The sequence below is a fragment of the Manis javanica genome, chromosome X (assembly GCF_040802235.1).
Source record: "Manis javanica isolate MJ-LG chromosome X, MJ_LKY, whole genome shotgun sequence".
NCBI classification, from domain to species: domain Eukaryota; kingdom Metazoa; phylum Chordata; class Mammalia; order Pholidota; family Manidae; genus Manis; species Manis javanica.
In genome coordinates, this window is record NC_133174.1 from 53,574,868 (window position 1) to 53,593,711 (window position 18,844).

The 18,844-nt window shown below is 36.6% G+C and overlaps 1 protein-coding gene across 3 annotated transcripts in view; it reads left to right on the forward strand.

Moving 5' to 3' along the window:
- HEPH (hephaestin) overlaps positions 1-18,844 on the forward strand; it is a 123,781-nt gene that overhangs the window by 74,170 nt on the left and 30,767 nt on the right. For all 3 annotated transcript variants that reach the window (XM_037017061.2, XM_037017063.2, XM_037017064.2), the window contains exon 14: positions 5,416-5,547. In XM_037017061.2, coding sequence (XP_036872956.1) covers positions 5,416-5,547 — 132 coding nt within the window. The remainder of the gene's footprint in view (positions 1-5,415; positions 5,548-18,844) is intronic.

An 18,844-nucleotide genomic window follows, 5' to 3' on the forward strand; every position in this document is an offset into this window, starting at 1 on the left:
GGGGGATTACTCCCTGATAGGATAAAACTAACTGTAAATCAACGGTTAATGCATGCTTTTAATATCCTTAATTTTGATCACTTAAAGTGTGTCAAACGATTGGGTGTGGAGGTACATTTTTCTTATAATATTCCTTTCTCTTAAAAGAAAAATAGCATTTCCTGTGTGGTGACCTCCAATGAGTTCTACACAATGGTATAAAGGGCATATCAAAGTGTGAGCAAAGGGTCTGTTTGTGTTTATACAGAGGATCAAAGCCTAATTTGGCTACCCAGAAAATGAACTAAGATACGAAATGAAGAAGAACTTCCAACATCATCCCTCTCTGGAAGGCTCATAGATGAAGATGATCATCAAAAAACCTCAACAAAGATCCAGGTGCTGCTACTGCTGTAGCGGCATTCATCCCACCGGTTCCTGGACTTGCCATGGAAATGAAGAAGGAGATATCTAAGCTGGCCTGTGCATACAGTAAAACAACAAATTTGACTGGATCTATACTGTTGGAACTCAACCAAGAATTAGGAAAAGTGCAAGTTGTAGCACTCCAAAATCTTACAACTACAGACTATCTACTGCTAAAAGAACATATGGGATGTGAACAGTTCCCAGAAATGGGTTGGTTTAATTTGTCTGATTTCTCTCAGACTGTTCAAGTACAGTTGGACAATATCCATCATATCATCGATAAATTTTCATAAATGCCTAGGATGCCTATCTGGTTTTCTTGGTTTCACTGGATATGGCTGGTAATTATAGATTTGTTTTGGTTATGTAACTGTATTCCTATTATGTTAATGTGTGTGCACAATTTATTTAGTAGTTTAAAACCTATACATGCTTAAGTTGCTCTACCAGAAGATATGTCAAAGAAATATTCAATCTTCCCATGTTTTCTTCTGCCTGCTACTTCTATAGCTTTCTTCTTTCTTCCTAATTACAACCCTTAAATAGAATTCATGCCTCATATCGAATTTACTGAGTATCATAATTACTCCAAGTGGTAAAGATACCTCAAGACAAATGGTGGGCATAGAAGCCACAGGGCATAAATCTGCAAAGAAGTAAAAAGCTAACCTTTTCAAGCAATATGGCTTCTCTCTCACTTACCAACTTCACATTTCCCTGTATGGCCCTGGAAGATGACTGGTTAGCCAGAGACAGGTAAGATTCCTCAAGGGAGGAACAACCTAAGACAGGCACAGTCGCAGGGGGCTATCAGGTGAGAAATTGGGGATCAACAGAGGTGAGGCTTAGAACCTCACACCCCCTGTTTTGACAGAAATCTCCATCTGTGGATGTTTTATTGCCCTTGTCTAGCTTGGATTAACACATAGTCTACAGGACACAGCTGATCATCTACATTTGCTCTCTTACAACACTAAACTATGTTTTCTACCTTTATCTTGCATCTACCTACCACTTCAGCATTTTAATAATAATAATAATAATAATAATAATAATAATAATAATAATAATAATAATAATAATAATAAACGGAGAAATGTGGGATCCACATATAAATCAAGTATAAAAATCAATAGAATATTCATATTTGACCTGATTGTTTATAGTTCATAATGTGTGATCAAAACCGAAAGTTTCTGTGATGACTGCCCTTGTACTGTTCACCATGTAAGATCTTATTCACTATGTAAGAATTCGTTCACCATGTAAGAACTTGTTCGTTATGCTTCAGAATATTGGAGACTGACGAAAATTAGGCTTGGGGTGGATTAATGATTGTGCATTGAGCATTGACTCCCCTATACAGAATTTTATTGTTGTTAACAACCATTTGATCAGTAAATATAAATGACAGATCCGATAAGGTATTGACATCCAAAATATATAAAGAGCTCACATGCCTCAACAAAAAAAAGCAAATAATCCAATTAAAAAATGGGCAGAGGACTGAAAAGACAGTTCTCTAAAGGAGAAATCCAGATGGCCAACAGGCACATGAAAATATGCTCCACATTGCTAATCATCAGAGAAATGCAAATTAAAACCACAATGAGATATCACCTCACACCAGTAAGCATCACCATCATTGAAAAGACAAACAACAACAAATGTTGGTGAGCATTTGGAGAAAGGGGTACCCTCCTACACTGCTGGTGGGAATGTAAACTAGTTCAACCATTGTTTAAAGTATGGAGGTTCCTCAGAATTCTCAAAATAGAAATACCATTTGACCCAGGAAATCCACTTCTAGGAATTTACCCTAAGAATGCAGCACTCCAGTTTGAAAAAGACAGATGTACCCCTATGTTTATCGCTGCACTGTTTACAATAGCCAAGATATGGAAGCAACCTAAATGTCCATCAGTAGATGAATGGATAAAGAAGATGTGGTACATATACACAATGGAATATTACACAGCCATAAGAAAAAAACAGATCCTACCATTCGCAACAACATGGATGGAGCTAGAGCGTGTTATGCTCAGTGAAATAAGCATAGCAGAGAAGGAGAAGTACCAAATGATTTCACTCATATGTGGAGTATAAGAACAAAGGAGAACTGAAGGAACAAAACATTAGCAGAATCACAGAACCTAAGAATGGATTATAGTTACCAAAGGGAATGGGACTGGGGACGATGGGTTGGAAGCCAGGAGTAAGTGCGGGGAATAAGAAAGAGGGCATTACAATTACCATGTATAGTGTGTGCGGGGCACGGGGAGGGCTGCGCAACACAGAGAAGACAAATAGTGATTTTAGAGCATCTTACTACGCAGATGGACAGTGACTGTGAAGGGGTATGTGGGGGGGGGACTTGTTAAAGGGTGAAACCTAGTAAACATAATGTTCTTTCTGTAATTGCAGATTAATGATACCAAAATTTAAAAAAACCTAAAGAATCAACTCCAAAATTACTATAACTAATATATAAATTCAGCAAAGTTGCAGGATACAAAGTTAATACACAGAAATCTGTTGCATTCCTATACACTAAGAATGATCTAGCATAAAGAGAAATCCAGAAAACAATTTCATTCACAATTGAATCAAAAAGAATAAAATACCTAGGAATAAACCTAACCAAGCAAGTGAAAAATCTGTACCCTGAAAACTAGAAGACAGTCTTGAGAGAAATTAAGGAAGACACTAATAAATGGAAACACCTCCCATGCTCTTGGGTAGAAAGAATTAATATTGTCAAAATGGCCATCCTGCCTAAAGCAATCTACAGATTCAATGCAATCCCTATCAAAACACTGACAGCATTCTTAAATGAACTGGAACAAATCGTTCTAAAATTCGTATGGAACCACAAAGACCCCAAATAGCCAAAGCAATTCTGAGAGGGAAGATAAAGCAGGGTAGCTATTTCTTCCCAACTTCAAGCTATATTACAATGTTACAGTATTCTAAACAATTTGGTACTGGCACAAGAACAGACCCATAGATCAATGGAAGATAATAGAGAGCCCAGATATTAAACCAAGCATATATGGTCAAGTAATTATATAATAAAGGAGCCATGGATATACAGTGGGGAAATGACAGCCTCTTCAACAGCTGGTGTTGGCAAAACTGGACAGTTATACAGTGGGGAAATGACAGCCTCTTCAACAGCTGGTGTTGGCAAAACTGGACAGTTACATGCAAGAGAAGGAAACTGGATTACTTTCTAACTCCATACACAAAAGTAAACTCGAAATGGATAAAAAACATAAGTGTAAGTCATGAAACCATTAAACTCTTAGAAGAAAACATATGCAAAACTCTCTGGAATATAAACATGAGCAACTTTTTCATGAGCATATCTCCACGGGCACAGGAAACAAAAGCAAAAATAAACAAGTGGGACTACATCATGCTAAATAGCTTCTATATAGTAAAGGACACCAATAGTAAAACTAAAAGGCATCCTACAGTATGGGAGAATATATTCATAAATGACATATATGACAAGGGGTTGACATCCAAAATATATGAAGAGCTCATGCACCTCAACAAACAAAAAGCAAATAATCCAACTAAAAAATGGGCATAGTATCTGAACAGATACTTCTCCAAAGAAGAAATTCAGATGGCCAACAGACACATCAAAAGATGCTCCACATTACTAATCATCAAAGAAATGCAAATTAAAACCACAATGAAATATCACTTCACACCAGTTATGATGGCCACCATCCAAAAGACAAACAACAACAAATGCTGGTGAGTATGTGGAGAAAGCGGAACCTTCCTACACTGCTGGTGGGAATGTAAATTAGTTCAACCATTGTGGGAAGCAGTATGGAGGTTCCTCAAAAAACTGAAAGTATAAATACCATTTGACTCCTAGGAATGTGCCCTAAGGAAACAAGACCCCAGATTTAAAAAGACATATGCACCCCTATGTTTATCACAGCACTATTTACAATAGCCAGGAAATGGAAGCAACATTAGTGTCTATCAGTAGATGAATGGATAAAGATGTGGTACATATACACAATGGAATATTATTCAGCCCTAGGAAGAAAACAAATCCTACCATTTGCATCAATATGGATGGAGCTAGAGGGTATTATGCTCAGTGAAATAAGCCAGATGGAGAAAGACAAGTACCAAATGATTTCACTCATTTGTGGAGTATAAGAACAAAGCAAAAACTGAAGGAACAAAACAGCAGCAGACTCACAGAACCCTTGAATGGAGTAACATTTACCAAAGGGAAAGGGATTCGGGAGGGTGGGTGGGAAGGGATGGATAAAGGGATTAAGGGCCATTATGATTAGCACACATAGTATAGGGGGGGCATGGGTAAGGAAGTAAGGCACAGAGAAGACAAGTGGTGACTCTATAGCATCTTACTATGTATAGTCACTGTAATGGGGTATGTGGTGGGGACTTAATAATGGGGGGAATCTAGTAACCACAATGTTGCTCATGTGATTGTATATTAATGATGCCATGATAAAAAAATACTAAAGGCATGGTAAGTTAGGAACAGCACCCACTTTAATTATTGTTGCAGTTTATTCGCTTTTGTAGGGGCCAATGAATTTCCTCATTCTTATCTTCACAAAGAACAGACACACTGGCCCTTAAAAAGACTCCAGAAATTCTGTATTCTTTGCCAAACTCTCACTTCTTACCAACAACGATTCCACAGAGCCTTGATTATCTAGAAACTTGAGCTATTATATATATAGAAAATTGAAGTGAGAAAATTGGGGGTAATTAGAGATAGAATCCTGTTTCTGCAGTGTCCTCATCCTGTTGGTAGAAGTATAAGTTTAAGAGCTTCTGAATTTAAAAATGGAGCCAGTCATGGCTTTCAGTCTCAGAAGGATACTTTCTCAGGGATAACCCCTAATTCTAGGGAGCTCCTATATATGCTTCTTTCTTTAATGCCTTAATGTCCCTGTTCTACTCCACTATTAATGAGACTTTTCCTTCTTTCATGCATATTAGGTCCACTTCTCAGAGGAGAGGTTGGTGATATTCTCACCGTGGTGTTCAAGAATAATGCCAGCCGGCCCTACTCTGTGCATGCCCATGGAGTGCTGGAATCTAGCATTAGCTGGCCACTGGCTGCTGAGCCTGGTGAGTGGGAACAATTAATGGACAAAAGATGTGCAGCACCTCTGCTTTAGTCCTCTATATTTCCCTTTCTTAAAAAAATGCTCCTAGATAATTGAAAAAGGGAATATTAGCCAGGACTAAGCCATAGACTGAGTTCATCTATGAAATACTCATTCTCTAAATCTGAGAACAGGCTACATACCTTAGGTGTCTTGTTTCATCAAAGACATCCTTAACACTGGAGGCTTATACTGGCTTTCACCCTGAGTACAAATTGAGCTTCTAACCCTCTCTAGATTTGAGGTGTACCTTGGCTGTAGTCTGAGCACCTAATCATGGCTACAGAGTGACCTGACCAGACCAAAACTGATCTTTAACCACAACTATAGAGGAAATTCTTGTTACCTTACTACAGAGAAAATCCTAACTACAGTCACATACTAAGCTCCTAATACTAAATATAGAATGATTCTCATTTTGACCACATTCTCTTTTACCCATTCATTTATTGAATAAATGCTTCCTGGAGGCCTACTTGGCACAGGAACAATTTTAGAAGTTATGGATGCAGTGGGAAGTAATATGTGTTCCTATACTTTATTAATTTTGGCTGTTATGACAGACAAGTAAACTGCTTACTATAATGCAGTGTTTTAAGTGTTAAATAGGGTTTTTAAAAGTGTGGTCAAGGAAGGTTTCTTAGAGTAGGTGACACCACAAATGAGACCTAAGTCAGTAGTTCTCAAATTTTAGCATGCATCATAATCATCTGAAAATCTTGTTAAACTATAGATTGCAGGGATCAAACCTCAGAGCCTCTGATTCAGTAGGTCTTGGAATGGAGCTCAAGAATTTGCTATTTCAAACAAGTTCCCATGTGATTCTGATGTTTCTGAATAAGGAATTATTGATCTAAAAGATGAGAAATGAGCCCACAGGTAAAGGGATAGCATGGAAGAAAAGCAATGAAAACGAAGTTTCAGATGCAGGGAATGCAATGTGTAAATTTCCAGTAGTAAGAAAAATGAAAAATGGAATATGGGAAAGGAGATAGATAGGTTCTAAAAAGGTCAGTGAGGTGGAATAAAAAATATTAAGTGATTAAAGGGATATTGAAAGTGAGAAGAGAAGGATACTTTAATGACACCAATAGTTTTGGAAGAAATTTCAGAAACAATACCCAGAGTTTAGGCTTTGACAACCAGGTTAACAGTGGAGTCATTCACCAAGATAAAGAATATGGAAGGAAGCTGATTTGGGATGGAGGAGATTGGATGATGGTGAGTTTACCCTTGAATTTGTTTAATTTGATATGTCTGTAAAACAATGAGAGTTATCTAATGGACATAAGGTCTGGAGCTCCAGAGAAAGGTTTAGATTAAGGAATAGATGTGAAAGGCATCAACATTTAAATTTTAATTGAAGGCTAATAATGAAAACATTCACCCTGGAAGAGTATATTAAATGAGACATTAGGAATCCTAGGATAAGACCTGAAGACCAATTCTTTAAAGAAGGTACTGATTAAAAATTAAGCCTGAGAAAAAGTGGGCCAGAAGTTACAAGGTAAACCAGGAGAAGATGGTATCAAAGATGTTAAGATCGTTTCAAAGATGAAAAGGTCAAGATTTTAGCTCCTTCAGAAAAGATAAGTAAGGTAAGAACAGCTAATTTCCCATTGGATATAGCAACAGGGTATTGGCTGGTGATTTTTATTGAAGTATAGTTGATACACAGTATTATATTGTTTTCAAGTACAAAACATTTATATACATTATTAAATTCACACCCCACCTAATGTAGTTACTGTCAATATAGAAATATGTTACAAAACTGTTGACTATATTCCATATGCTATACTTTCATCCCCATGACCAGCTAATATTATGATTGAGATTTTTTGCCACTTTATCCCCTTCACACACACACCCCAACCCACACTCCGTGGTAACCACCAGTCACTTCTCAGTGCCCATGAGTCTCCTGCTGTTTTTTTCATTTTGTTTTGTATTTAGATTTCATATATAACTGAGATCATATGGTATTTATCTTTGCCTGCCTTATTTAACTTACTGTAATGCTTTGATAGTTCCATCCATGTTGTTGCAAATGGCAGGATTTCTTTCTTTTTTTTGGCTGAATAACATTCCATTGTGTATATGTATCATATCTTTATCCATTTGTCTATAAATGAACACTTAGGATGATTCCATCTCTTGCCTGCTGTAATTATGCACTGATTAACAGAGGGGTGCATATATCTTTTTGAATCAGGTATTTTGTTTTCTTCAGTTAAATTCTTAGAAGTGGAATTACTGGATTGAATGGCATTTTTTTGTTTTTATTTTTATTTTTCATGAAGAACTTCAATACTACATTCTACAACAGTTGTACCAATTTATATTCCTACCAAAAGCGTAGAGGGTTCCCATTGCTCCCCATCCTCCCCAACACTTATTTTTTGTCTTTTGGATAGTGGTCATTATAACAGGTGTGGGGTGATATCTCATTGTGGTTTTAATTTGCATTTCCCAGATGATTAGTGACGTAGAGCATCTTTTCATGTGCCTGTTGGCCATCTGTATTTCTTATTTGTAGAAATGTCTGTTAAGGTCCTCTGCCCATTCCTTATTTGGGTTATTTTATCTTGGTATTGAGGTGTATGAGTTCTGTAAATATTTTGGATGTCAAACCCTTATTGGATAAATAGTTTATTAACATATTCTCTAATATGCTAGGTTGCCATTTTATTCTGTTGATGATGTCCTTTGCTGTATAGAAGCTATTTAGTTTGATATAGTCCCATTTGTTCATTTTTTATTTTGTTTCCCTTGCACAGAGATATATATGTGCAGGAAAAAATTGCTCATATTTATGTTTAAGGTATTTTCCCTGTGTTTTTTCTAAGAGTTCTGTGGTTTCATGTCTTACATTCAGGTCTTTGATTTGAGTTTACATTTGTGTATGGAGTTAGACAATAATCCAACTTCATTCTCTTGCATGTAGCTGTCTAGTTTTCCCAACACTATTAACTGAAGAGGCAGTCTTTTCTCCATTGTATATTCATTGCTCCTTTATCATATATTAATTGACCATGTATTTGTGGGTTTATATCTGAGCTTTCTATTCCATTCCATTGATCTATGGGTCTGTTCTTGTGGCAGTACCAAATTGCTTTGATTACTATGGCTTTGTAGTAGAGCTTGAAGCTTGGGAGCATAATACCCCCAACTTTGTTCTTTTTCAGGATTGCTTTGATTATTTATGGCCCTTTGTTGTTCTGATGAATTTTAGAAGTATTTGTTCAAGTTCAGTTAAAAATGCTGTGGGAATTTTGATAGGGATTGCATTGAATCTGTAAATTGCTTTAGGTAAGATGGCCATTTTGGCAATATTAATTGTTCCTATCCATGTGAACAGGATATATTTCTCTGTTTTTGAGTAATATTTAATTTCTCTTATGAGTGTCTTATACTTTTCAGAGTACATATCTTTCACCTCTTTGGTTAGGTTTATTCCTAGGTATTTTATTCTTTTAGATGCAATTGAGAATGGAATTGTTTTCCTGATTTTCTGATATTTTCTAGTTAATATATAAGGATGCAACAGTTTTCTGTGTGTTAATTTTGTATACTGAAAATTTGATGAATCCAGTTATTAGTTCTAATAGTTTTTGGTGAAGTCTTTAGGGTTTTCTATATATAATGTCATGTCATATGAAAATAGTGACAGTTTAACTTTGTCATTACAAATTTGGATGTCTTTTATCTCTTTGTGTTGTCTAATTGCCAGGGCTAGGACCTCCAGTACTGCGTTGAAAAAAGTGGTGACGGTATACATCCTTGTCTTGTTCCTGATCTTAGAGGAAAACTTTCACTTTGATGTTCATTATGGATTTGTCATATATGGCCTTTATTATGCATAACCTCTATAAACATTTTGTTAAGAGTTTTTATCATGAAATGGATGTTGAATTTTTTCAAATGCTATTTCAGCATCTATTAAGATGTTCATGTAAATTTCATCCTTATTTTAGTTTACATGTTGTATGATACTGATTGATTCATGAATATTATAGCAGCTTTGAATCCCTGGAATAAATGTCACTTGGTCATGATGGCTGATGTTTTTGATGTATTTTTTAATCTGGTTTGCTAATATTTTGTTGATGAATTTTTCATCCATGTTCATCAGGGATATTGGTCTATAAGTTTCTTTTTTTGTAGTGCCTTTGGTTTTAGTATTAGAGAGATGTTGGCCTCATAGAATGAGTTAGTAAGCATTTCCTCCTATTCTGTTTTTGAAATACTTTAAGTAGGATGGATTTTAGCTCTTCTTTAAATGTTTGATTGATTACAGCTGTGAGGTCATCAGGAATTGAACTTTTGTTTTTAGCTAGTTTTTTTTGGTAACCAGTTTGATTTCATTGCTGGTAATTGGTCTGCTCAGATTTTTTATTTCTTCTTGTGTCAGTCTTCATAAGATTACATGTTTTTAGGAATATGTACATTTCTTCTAGGTTGTCCAATTTACTGGCATATAATTTTTCATAGTATTCTCATAATTCTTTGTATTTCTGTGGTGTCTGTTGTGACCATTCCTTCTTCATTTCTGATTTTATTTGTGTTCTCACTCTTTTTCTTGATAAATCCAGCTAGGGGTTTGTCTATTTTGTTTATATTTTCAAAGTTTCAGCTCTTGGTTTCACTGATTTTTTTCTATCTCTATTTCATTTATTTCTGCTCTGATGTTTATTATGTCTCTCTTACTAACTTGGGTTTCATTTCTTCTTCTTTATCTAGTTTCTTTAATTGTGAATTTATACTGTTTATTTGGGATTGTTATTGTTCCTTGAGGTAGGCCTGTATTGCCATATACTTTCTTTTTAGATCCGCTTTTGCAACATCCCACTAAATTTGAACTGTTGAATTTTTGTTTTATTTTGTCTCCATGTGTTGTTTGATTTCTGTTTTAGTTTGTTTACTTATCAATTGATTAATTAAAAGCATGTTGTTTAGCTTGTATATTTGTGGGCTTTTCTGTTTTCTTTGTGTAATTTATTTCTAGTTTTATACCACTGTGGTCTGAGAATCTTCTTGATACAGTTTCAATCTTTTTGAATTTATTGAGGATCTTTGTGTGACCTGGTATGTGATAAATTCTGGAGAACATTCCATGTACACTTAAGAAAAATGTGTATCCTGCTGCATTTGGGTGGAATTTTGTGTGAATATCTGTTCAGTCCATCTTATCTAATCTATCTTTCAGTACCTCTCATTCCTTATTTATTTTCAATCTGGTTGATCTGTCTATTGATGTAACTGCCATGTTAAAGTCCCCTAATATGAGTAAGTTGCAGTCTATTTCCCCATTTCATTATGTTAGTATTTGTTTTACATATTTGGTATTCCTATCTGTATGCGTAGATGTTTGTAATTGTTATATCCTCTTTTTGGAATGATCCCTGAATTATTATGTAATGTCCTTCTTTGTCTATAACTTTATTTTGAAGTTTGTTTTTTCCAATGTAAGTCCTGCTTCTTCTGATGTTTTTCCTCTGTTATTTGCATGAAATATCTTTTTCTATTCCTCCACTTTCAGTCTCTGTATACATTTGGTCTAAAATGAGTCTGTGTAGCAGCATATAAATGGGTCCAGTTTCTTTATCCATTCTGCCACTCTGCATCTTTTGATATGTGTATGCAGTCCATTTACATTTAAGGTAATTATTAAACATGTACTTATTGACATTTTATTTATTGTTTTCTGGTTGTTTTTGTAATTCGTCTTTCTTTTTTCTTCTCTTATACTCTTCTCGTTATTTGATGGTTTTCTTTAGTGTTGTGATTTGGATTTCTTTTTAAGATTTTTTTGTCTATCTATTATAGTCTTTAGGTCTGTGGTTACCATAGGGCTAATGGATGGTTTCCCAACTACATAACAATTTATATTGAGTTGATTATCACTTAATTTCAAAGACAATCTAAGAGTACTGCACTTTTATTCTTCCTCCTCCATACTTTGCATATTAGATGTTATAGTCTGCATATTTTGTGTATCCCATGACTACGTTTGTGTATAGTTGGTTTTTGTTTTGTTTTAATTTCATACTTGTGCTGTAAATATTTGGTTACTACCTTTACTGTGGGTTTATTTTCACTGGAGAAAAATATTTAGGATTAAGGACATTTCTTTCTACAGAAGTTCCTTTAACATATACTGTAATAACAATTCTTGGTGAATTTCTTCAGCCTTTCTTTACCTCAGAAATATTTAATCTCTACTTCAATTTTGAATGATGACCTTGCTAGGTAGGGTATTCTTAGTTGAAGGTCTTCTGTTTAAATTCATGCTACTCCCTTCTGGCCTATAAATATCTGCTGAGAAATCTGCTAATATTCTGATGGTTTTTCCCTTATTTGTAATTTTTTCTCTCTTTGGTTGCTTTTAATACCCTCTTTTTATCCTTAATCTTTGTCATTTTAATTATTATATGTCTTGGTGTTGTCTTTCTGGGGTTACTTTTGTTAGGTGCTCTCTGTACTTCCAAGACATTGGTTTCAATTTCCTTTCCCAGATTGGAGATTTTTCAACATTTATTTCTTCACAGACTTTCTACACCTTTGTCTCTCTCTTCTCCTTCTCATCCCTCTAATATGCAAATGTTGTTTTGCTTGGAGTTGTCACACAGGTCTCTTAGCATCCTCTTTTCTAGAGGTTCTTTTTTCTCTCTGTTCTTGTCATTAGTTGCTTCTCTGTTCTCTAACTTCCATCTCATTGTTTGTCTCCTCTACTTGCAGCAATCTATTTGTATTTTTCATTTTGTATTTTTTGTTTCAGTTACTGCATACCTCAGCTCTTATTGGAGCTTTTTCAGCCTTCTGTTTTTTGAAGTCCTCTATGAGATCATTAATACCTTTTTGCAGATCAGTGAGCATATTTATGACTGTTTCTTTGAAATTTTTATTAAGAATATTGGTGTTCATTTCATTTAGCCCTTTTTCTTGTGTCTTATTCTGTACTTTGGAATATATCCCTCTTCCTCCTTATTTCTCTGGATTTTTTTGTTTCTTCCTTTATATTAGATAGATCTACTATGCTTCCTGGTCCAGGGAGTAATGGCTTTATGAAGACGGCATCCTGTAGTGCCCAGAAGTTCAATATTCTTTAGTCACCAATGTCTGGTTCTCCTCTGTAGTGGATCCCCAGTTGCTGTTGGTGGACTATGGTTGGGGCCACCTTTCTATCTGCTGGTAGTGGCCTATCTTAGTCCTTCATGGGTGGGTGGCAGCTTGCCTCATCCAGCCCTTTGTGCGCCAAGCATGAGAACTTGTGCTTGGATCATTGAAGGTGAGAACACCCTCTGCCTGACCTGCAGAAATGTGGGTACTGCTGGTCCAATGAGTGGACAGGGTTGGCCTATGAGGTTGAAGCATGTGCACTCCTGGCTGAGCCACCAGAGAGGTGGAAGTAGCACTCAGAGATGGCTAATTCAGACACCTCACCAGTTGGGTTGAGAGAGGGCCAGGAAATCTGGGAAATCACCCCTCTGCCTGCCAGGCAGCAGAGTCCCTGTTTCTGCCAGGCATCAAAATGTATCTGTTGCTTGGCAGTACAGTTCTGGAAGGTGGGTGGGTGCTCAGGGAAGTGCCTTGGGGCTGAACTACCAGCAAGGGGGATGGAGTGTTTGGGACTCCCATGAGCATCCAAACAGTTGGGCTGAGAGAGGCCTGGGAAAGCATCATCTACTTTCCGATTCTTCTGCAGAGAGACCTGTCCAACCCTTGACACTTTGACAACCTTCCCACTGCTGGTAAATCTTTCAACCTGCTGCTTCTGTATTGTGTCTGTGGGACCGATGGAGTGTGCCTGTCTTCCACAATTGGTAGGAGTCTCAGTCTCCAAGAGTACTTCAATTCTTCCTGGTGTCCAGTCCCATTAACCACCAAAGCCCAATGCACTGTGGACTCATATTCCCAGAGCAGATCTCCAGGGCCAAGTGTGCAGAATTCCTAAACACTTATCCTTTCCCTGCTCCATTCCTCTCCCTCATGCTGTGAGCTGGGATGGGGTTAAGAGATTGGGTCCTGATCAATCATTTCTTAGTCACCTTACCATTTTCTGTGTGGTTTTCTCTTCTTCTCCAAGTGTAGGTGGTCTGTTGTACAGTCTTCTGTTGTACAGGTCATTTTCATGGTTAGTTGATTTTGCTGTAGTTGCTTCCTTGTTGTGTGTGTGGGAGGTATTTTACACTTTGTCTTATTACTCTGCCATATATTTCAGGCCTTTCTCTGGTTCTTTTTGTAGTTCCTCTGTCCTTTTCTTTCCTTCTTATACTATTCTCCTGTGATTTGATGTTTTCTTTGGTGTTATGCTTGGATTTGTTTTATTTTTAAAATTTTTTTTGTATCCATTTTAGGCTTTAGGTTTGTGGTTACAATGAGGTTCATAGAAATTTTCCTAAATATATGAGTGTATATTAAGTTGATGGTCACTTTATTTCAAACCCAATTTAAAAGTACTTTTTCTTCTTCTTCTTCCTCCGGACTTTTTGTATAAGATGTCAAAACCTGCATCTTTTGTTTATCCCTTGACTGATTTTGTGTATAGCTGATTTTACTACTTTTGTTTCTTTAACTTCATACTTGTTTAGTAAGTAACTGGTTTACTACCTTTAATGTAGCTTTATTTTTACTGATTCAAAATATTTAAGCTTAATATCATTTCCATCTACAGAAGTCCCTGTAATTTCTTCAGTAAATCTGATTTAGTGGTATTCAGTTCTTTTAACTTTTGTTTATGTGGGAAACTTTTGATCTCTCCTTCAATTTTGAATAACCTTGCTGGATAGAGTATTCTTGGTTGTAGGTTCTTCCTTTTCAATACATTAAATATTTTATGGCACTACCTTTTCTCCTGTAAAGTTTCTGCTACAAAATCTGCTGATAGCCTAATGGAGTTTTACGTAGAGGTAACTGCCTCTCTCTTGCTGCTTTTAAGATTCTGTCTTTATCTTTATTCTTTGCCATTTTATTTACTGTATGTCTTCATGTTATCTTGTTGTAGTTCCTTTTTTAGGGGATTTCTTCACTTCAAGGACATGGGTGTTTGTTTCCTTATCCAGATTGGGGGATTTTTCAGGTATTATTTCTTCCAATAGACTGTCTACTCATTTGACTCTTCTCAGGACTCCTATTATGCAAATATTGCTCCATCTGGAGTTGTCACACAGCTCTCTTGGCATCTTTTCATTTTTAGAAATTCTTTTTTTTCTCTATTCCTCAACTTGGTTGTTTTCTTGTTCTATATTTTTCATTTCATTGATTCTTTCCTCTTCCATCAATCTACTATTCATTCTTTGCATTATATATTTTATTCAATTATTACATTATTTAGCTCTGAATGGCTCTTTTTCAAATCTTTTTGTTGAAGTTCTCACTGAAATCATCAATTATTTTCCTCAGATCAGTGAGTATTTTTATCACTTAATTTGAAAACTTTATAAGAAGATGGGCACTCTCTATATCAGTTAGCCTTCTTTCTGGTGTTTTATCTTGTTCTTTTGCTTCACACATATTCCTCTGCCCCCTCATTTTGTCTGGATTTCTGTGTTTCTTCCTTTGTATTAGATAGATCTTCTGCCTCCTGGTCTAAAAAATAATGGCTTTATGAAGTAGGCATCCTGTATTTCCCAGAAACTCAAGACTCTTTGTACACCAGTGTATGATTCTCCTCTGTCATGGGGACACTGTTGCTTTTGGTGGGCTATGGGCAGGGCTACCTTTCTGCCTGTCTGCTGTCTGTGCCTGATCTCTGTCATAAGAGACTAACAGTTCACCTCTGCATGTCCTTTGTGTAACATGTGTTGCTTCTTCTGGGATCATTGTGGGCAGGACCACCCTCTGCTTGTTAGGCAACAGTGGCCACTTCTGGGCCAGCAGTGTGAGTGGAGAATGTGTACCCAAGGGTGCTACCATGGGTCTCAGCCACACTCGTGGTGCATTTGGTACTCACTCCCACACTTTTCCCACCACTTGGGCTGAGAGAGGGCTGGGAAACCTGGGAAAGCCTCCCTTCATCAAGGAAGCAAATTCTCACTCTGCCTGCCTGACAGCAAAGTATGACAACTGCTGGGCTGAGCTGGCTAAGTGGGATGGTTTCACAGGGAATTACACCATGGGTCTGAGCCATCAGTGAGGGAGATGGAGCATTTGGAACTGGATTCCATGAGCACCCAATCAGTTGGGCTGAGTGAAGGCTAGCTAAGTGTTATCCACCTTCCCTTTGTCCTCCAGAGAGAGCTCATTCCAACCACTCCCCTATGTCACAGTTCCTGCTGCTGGTAAATCTTTGAAATAGTTGCCTCTGTGTTGGGTATCCATAGGTCCAATGGAATATGTATGTCCTTCAAAAGTGAGAGTTTCAGGCTTCCAAAATGCTCCAACTCTCCCTTTTGTCATCCTCATTAATCACAAAAGCCCAATGCAGTGTGGACTTGTGTTCCCAGAGCAGATCTCCAGACCAGTTGTGTAGGGTTCCTGAGGGCTTATTCCCTCTCCTTTCCATTCCTCTTCGTCATGCTTTTTGCTGGTATATGGTAAGGGCTTGAGTCCCAGCTAATTGCAACTCTTCCACTTTACCTTTCTCTTTGTGGTCTTCTCTTCACCAGGTGTAGATGGTTTGTTTCACAGTTTTCAGGTCATTTTCAGAGTAAGCTGTATTTGCTTGCTTGGTGTGTATGTAGGAGGAGGTTTCTGTCTTGGCTTCCTACTCTGCCATCTTTTCCATTTCTTTCCTTCACAAATCACATCTTTATACTTTGTGTGCCTAATAACATACTGCTATAATTATTTATGGATTTTTATTTCAAATCATATAGGCAATAAAAAATTGGAGTTATAAACCCCATGTACAGTAGTACTGACTTCTCTTTATTTGCCTATATAGTTTCCTTTAACAGAAGTCTTTATTTCTTCATTTGTCTTTGAATTAATATCTAGTATCCTTTCATTTCAACTTGAAGGTCTTCCTTCGGCACTTCTTGATAGACAGATCTAGTCGTAATGAACTCCCTCAACTTTTGTTTAACTGGTAGTGTCATAATTTCTCGCTCATTTTTTTTCTTTTAGAGCTGGGGTTTTATTTGTTTGGGGGATCAGTACAAAGACATTTCGATTTGTACACAATTCTTAATGTACATACCAAATATCTAAAAAACCATGTGGTCTTGTTTCTTTTCTAATGAGTCATTGCAGTGACTTTCCAGCTTAATCTTTTGAGGCAAATTTTCCTTAGTTGGTGATCAAGCACCATTATCTTTCTATGTTGGACTGTACAAGATGGGAGAGAAAGACCACTGATAAGACATGGTATATGATGTTGGTAAGACTTGGCTTCTTTCTCTGTTGCTTCATCAGGGGCTGGACTCTCTTCATTTTTAGTTTCTCTATTTTCTGTAGGTAAATCGTATTTAGTTTCCTGATTTTCCATTTCTTTAATTTCCAGGTTCAGTCTGTTTTCTCTTTTCTCCCCTTTTCCCTTTCATTTGCACTGTTTTGTTTGAAGATTTATCCTTTCCTACCACCTTTTTTAGCTTCATTTCCATTTTTTAAGGAGCAGGTTTAGCTGAAAACATCAGTGATCCCCCCTCAGGCTCTTCTTTTGCCATGTTCTCAGTGAAATTGACCTTCCTTTTTGACATCATGACAGTGGGGTAGGCACATGCCAGGTGTCTGTGGGCTGCAGCCCACTGAAAACCTTCATGAAGGTGGGCTGCCTGGCCACTACTACTATTCCTGCCTCTTCCTCATTTTTGAGGGATCATTTCTTCCAGATATAGAATCTTAGTTGACAGTTCTTTATTTTAGCATTTTAAATATGTCAACATAATTCCTTCTGGCCTTAATGTTTTTTGATGAAAAATCAGGTGTTAATATTGAGGATGTTTTCCATATGATAAGTCTCTTTTCCTTCTAGCTTTTAAGATTCTTTCTTGGTATTTTTTCTTTTTTTGCTGCAGTTTGATGATGTGTCTTTGTGTGGAGGACTTTTAATTTACCCTACATGAAGTCAATTGAGCTTCTTGGGTGTGTCAAATCATTTAATCAGATATGCGAAGTTTTCAGCCATTATTTCTACAGATATTCTTTCTGTTACTTTTTCTTTTTTCTTTCAGGGACTCCCATAAATTGTTCATTTGTCGCTTGATGTCCCATATGTTCCTTGTATTCTGCTTCTCTTCATTTTTTTCCTGCTTTTCAGATTGCATACATTCAGTAGTCTAATCATTAAGTTTGAGATTGTGTATTCTGCCTACTCAAATCTGCTGTTGAACACTTATAGTGAATTGAATTTTAATTGTACTTTTCAACTCCAGAATTTCTATTTTGTTCCTATTAATTTATGTCTTGTTCTTAATATTCCAATTTTGTTCATGCATACTTTTAAAATTCCTTAGTTTTTGTCAACATTTTCCTTTAGCCCCTTGAGCATATTTAAACAGCTGTTATAAAGTACATATCTAGTAATTCCTATGTTTGGGCTCCTTCAGTGTGATCTGAGAATTTATTGTGTTTCTTTGAATAGGTCATATGTTCCTCTTTTTTTATACTTTGCATACTTTTGTTGAAAATTGGGTGCTTGAATATAATGTGGTAAATGTGGAAATTAAGTTAGCTCCTCTTCACCAAGGTTTACTGTGTTTGTGTCTGTTCATTACTGAAGGTTGTAATATTCATTTTATAGTGAATTTTCCCAACAGTTTTTGCAAAGACTGTATTCTTTGTTTTGCATGATCACTGGAATCCTTTTTCCTTAACTTTTATTTAACTAGTGCTTTGACAGAGATTTTCTTGAATGCCAGAAATTAAGAGATAGAACAGTTCTTCTAGTATTTTCAGGTTGGCTCTGTGATAGGGCTCTCTTTCAGCACTTGCTAAATTTTCCCTGAACCTACAGATCAGCCTAAGGTATGACCGTAGAGTCTTCTCAGATCTTCTGGAGCATGTATTTTGCCCTGGGATTTATAAATTCCCCAACATTCATAGGTTATTGATTGCCCTAATTGCCAAATGAAGCTGTCTCTCAGGCTTTTCCTTCCATGATGACTTTTTGTATTTCTGAACCATAATATTTTGTCCCAGGTGTCTCTGGGTTATCTACTCACTATACAATATATGTAAACAATGGCTGTTACTTTTCCATCCTGGATTAATTCAGAGTTAGCTGAATCAGAGACAAACCCCCTGTATCATTCCTTCAGGTAGCCCTAGACTGTACTCTACAAACATTGGTTGTATTTCCAGTATTTATCCTATAA